Source organism: Lipotes vexillifer, unplaced genomic scaffold (genome assembly GCF_000442215.2).
Source record: "Lipotes vexillifer unplaced genomic scaffold, Lipotes_vexillifer_v1.1 scaffold322, whole genome shotgun sequence".
Classification (NCBI taxonomy): domain Eukaryota; kingdom Metazoa; phylum Chordata; class Mammalia; order Artiodactyla; family Lipotidae; genus Lipotes; species Lipotes vexillifer.
In genome coordinates this window covers 527148-530974 of record NW_006776528.1, presented here as the reverse complement: position 1 = coordinate 530974, position 3827 = coordinate 527148, and the positions used below count along the sequence as shown (strand labels likewise).

The window sequence follows — 3827 nt, the reverse complement described above, 5'->3', positions numbered from 1 at the left end:
GAAGCCTGTCTCCTGAGAGAACTAGAGGTAGAATTTGCTTCTGTCCTCTCAGGAGCTTCTGTTCTTTCCCCTGCCCCATTCTCTGCCTCTTTGTGCATCGGGGAAGGGGAGGCCCATCCCTGGGACCCTGGCAGAGCATAGGGACTGAACCAAGCAGCGCGGCCTGGGGTTGAGCAGCTGTGGTGTTTACAAGTTTCTCAACGTGTCTTTTCAATGGCTGTTTTAAACAAAGCAGTCTGTTTCAGCTGTCTCCCTGATTAAAGCAAGCCCCTGGGCTCGGAGGCATCATGCCCACGGTCCACCAGACTCTGTGGTCTCTTCTTACTGCCCTGCCGCACACAAGGGGAGATGCCCCGCCCTGACCCACGACACCTGCCCTCCTGGTGTCTGTGGCCCCTGGTGAACAATGACACCCACTTTATTAATGCCTGTTTTAGACAAGCACATGGCTGAGAAAGGAATTCTGGTTTTACTCCAGTCTGGTAACTTGTCCTGAAACTGCTGGTTTTACCCACTCTGGGACCAGATACTTAACCCACCCAGGGGTGGGTTAAGGAAGGCCGGTGTAGAGACGATCCATGTTAGTGGGTGTCAGCAGACTGGGCCCTGCATCTGGCTGAGGGGATGTAAAAACGTGCAGTGGAGTATTCTACCCCCAATGCTGATTTTAAAGAAACGCCTCCAACTCAGACATTCATGTTTTATTAAAAAGGACCCAAACCCGACGTCTAACACTACGCCAGGTGAACACAACCAGCATGTTCCCCACGCCTTCTTTTGTCTTGTGGAAGCCTGACTTTGGGGCAACATCTTGCCCTCTTCAGCAGCCGTGTCTCCATTAACTCGGTTCCTTTTCCTCCAGGCTCAAAATAAAATCAAACTCCTCTGCCGAAAAGGGCAAGAAGAAGAGGAAGAATTAGGTCTGTGTCTCCTGAGCAGGGCAGTCACGGCAGGCATTTCTCTCGTTCACTCAGAACCCTCGGGCGTTTCGACAGGTGCCGAGCACAGCTGCCCTGGGCAGCTCGAGGGGGCTCCTCCCTCGTGGGAGTTACAGGTGGGAAGACAGACTCAGACCTTAACCACCGTGCTTAGGGTTCACCAGCTAGTACATGTGAATTCACGGTCACTGTGGCATGTGATCAAAAGGCGAGAGCCGTTCTTACCTCGGGTCAGGGGCTGGACTGAGAGTCTCTGGCGGGTGAAGAGAGCCATGTTTTTTAAGGGACCGCCAGTGGCTCTGTGCGCTTGGTGGTGGGTTTTGAGCTCAGCCAGTGGGATGAAACGCTTCATCATCCGAACAAACTGTACGTCCACCTGCATGGCAACAGTGTATGGGACAGAAAGGCACGTCCAGCTGGACTCCGCCTGCTGTGTTTTAGCTGCTTGCAGGAGGTCCTGTGGGCCTGGCTGCCGGTGTTTGTCCTTCCCTCCAAAGGCAGGGTAACCTCATCGGACTGAGCGGGGCTCTGTGCCCTGATCTAAAGATACCCCAGACCTTCCTCCCTCTATCTCCATCCTTTTTCTCTTTTGTGAAATAGGAAGAATAGTAGTGTCTTTACCATGGACCATTTGGGGTTGTCTTCTTTGCTGGATGGATCATAATGGGGATTGTTTTTCTCAAACTGTGTGTGGTCTGGGTATGCCTCCTTCACAATCTGAAATTAAAGCCGAGTCTCCAATCATTTGTCTGTCCAGTCAGCTCCATGGCCAGGCTTTAGTGCAAGTCCAACTGTCGTTTCCTACCCTACGTATTCTTACCCCATCTGTCTCGCTGTTGAGCCACTGAGGGCTCAAGTATCTGGAAGTAATACACAGTCTAAGGTAAGCAGAGGAAATCAACCCTATTTTGACAAAAATCTTAAAAGTATGTTCTAAAACCAAACATTAAAGGTTATTATTGGTGCCACTGTTTCTCCACCTACAGTTAATTCTACCCTGGTAACTCCTGGCCTGGAAGAGCTACCATCAGGCCTGTTTTTGAGTGAAAGACCAAGGTGCAGAAATGGAGAGGTCTGTGCCAGCGGGGCCTGAAATGAAGGCCTGCCTTGCTGCAGTCCTGTCACATGTCCCTGAGACAGCAGGGATGGGGATGAGGGTTGCCTGCCTATGCTGTCTCCCTAACCTGCATGAAGGGAGATGGACTCAGACCTAAGCCTGTACAACCGACCTTCATAAGCCCCGCGATGCCTGGCTCTCTGCAGTTGCTGTGGTAGAAGAAGGCTTCTTCCTGCAGCTTCATGGCTCTCAGGAAGTTCCGGGCCTGTTCCAGCACAGGAGAAACAAGAACTATCCTCCCACCAGTCAGAAGACACTAGCCCCTGGAAGTCAAGTCTGCTTTTATTAGATGAGATTTTGTTTTGTGCAGCTCCCCCCCCACCCCACCCCACAGTTCAATTCAATTCTTGCCTTTTACCCAGAGCTGTATCAGGAGGACACTGGCTAGAACACAGGCCATTTGAAAACTGCATGCAGTCAAAGAAATCAAGTTATGTATTAATATATTTTCAGGTTTCGGTTCTGGGAAAAAACCACCTTGGCCAAGAGATTTTGCTACTGAATAAGTCAGAAGGAAGCAGGCTTTTTATCCCCCCCCCGCCCCGGGTCTCGAGGTCCTGTCTAACCCGCTTACCTGGTAGTTGCGAACACCATCCCAGCATGCTGTCTGCTTGGGCTGTGCTCTGAGATCCTCAATGCTGAACTAGGCAAGAAATAAGGTCATTCAGTAAACAATCCTGGGCCAATCGGTAAGAATATATGGAAGCAGACAAGTTCCTTCCCCTGCAGGGTGCTGCCAGCTGGAGTGGCGTATGAGCTTATGGGAAGCTCTTCACAGCCACTCATGCTGTGCAAGTAGAAGTTAGCTTTGTGTTACCTTGTTAGCCTTGCTAATTGAGAGGGTTAGATGAGTGGATAATTAATCTGGCAATTGCTGACTATCTATTTCATTTATTAAAATATTATATATCCCTTCTAGAGTATCTCTAATTTTATTTTCTCCAGGCTACTATGAAATTTGATTTACATTTGCCTCCTGTGTACCAGCTGTTGGCAGGGAGATACCTAGGAGCATGGCAGGTGGCAAGAGAAAGGCAACCTAAGACTGAATGTTGCCTAGATCGGGGGCTGGAAAACTATAGCCTTCAGGCCAAATCTAGCCCATGCCTGATTTTGCTGACAGTTTTATTGGAACTCAGCCACACTATCTGCCTATGGCCACTTTCTTGTGATGCCAGCAGAGATGCAACAGCACCACCTGGCCCTTTAGAGAAAACATTTGCCAACCCCTGCCCTAAGTAGAAGACTCACAAAACAGAGAGTGGATGGCAATAAATGCTGCTGATTCTGTCCTTTATCACCTTTTCCCTACCCTTCGAAGGTAAGAAGTGGGTGATGGGACCCTGTGGTGTCCCCCGTGCACTCTGGAGACAGGCGCGGGACCTCACCTTCACGTCCACCCCTTTCTCCAGTCGGCTTTCTGGCTCTGACTTCATCAGCCAGCAGCTGCTTAGGTTCTTCCCGCGGTCTCTAGAGGCTGAAGTCTCCTGGAGGCTGGAGTTCCCCACCTTAGCTGAGGCCTCCCCTGGCTTCTCCGTCACCTTAGCTGAGGCCTCCCCTGGCTTCTCCGTCACCTTAGCTGAGGCCTCCCCTGGCTTCTCAGTGTTGGTACGTTTTCCTGCTGGCCCCTCCTTGTCTGCAATAGGAGAAGAAAAAGGAAGAGAACTTTCTTGCTTGAGAGAGAAAGTTCTGTTGCAGGAAAAGCACATTTGGAGTCAGCAGAGCTGGACTCAAATTCTGGAGCTGTGGCAGCTTCGCTGCTGCACCCGGTC

The 3827-nt window shown here is 50.7% G+C and overlaps 1 protein-coding gene across 3 annotated transcripts in view; it reads right to left on the bottom strand.

Moving 5' to 3' along the window:
- Positions 1–838: 838 nt before the first annotated feature.
- THYN1 (thymocyte nuclear protein 1) overlaps positions 839–3827 on the bottom strand; it is a 4297-nt gene continuing 1308 nt past the window's right edge. The window contains exons 2-8 of one of the 3 annotated variants that reach the window (XM_007450396.1): positions 3630–3691; positions 3444–3563; positions 2630–2698; positions 2168–2260; positions 1560–1655; positions 1164–1314; positions 839–885 (exon numbers count right to left, since the gene is read on the bottom strand). In XM_007450396.1, the coding sequence (XP_007450458.1) occupies positions 839–885; positions 1164–1314; positions 1560–1655; positions 2168–2260; positions 2630–2698; positions 3444–3563; positions 3630–3691 (638 nt within the window). Of the gene's footprint in view, positions 886–1095; positions 1315–1559; positions 1656–2167; positions 2261–2629; positions 2699–3443; positions 3564–3629; positions 3692–3827 lie in introns of those variants that run through there. The other 2 variants (XM_007450397.1, XM_007450395.1) reach the window with 2 other exon arrangements.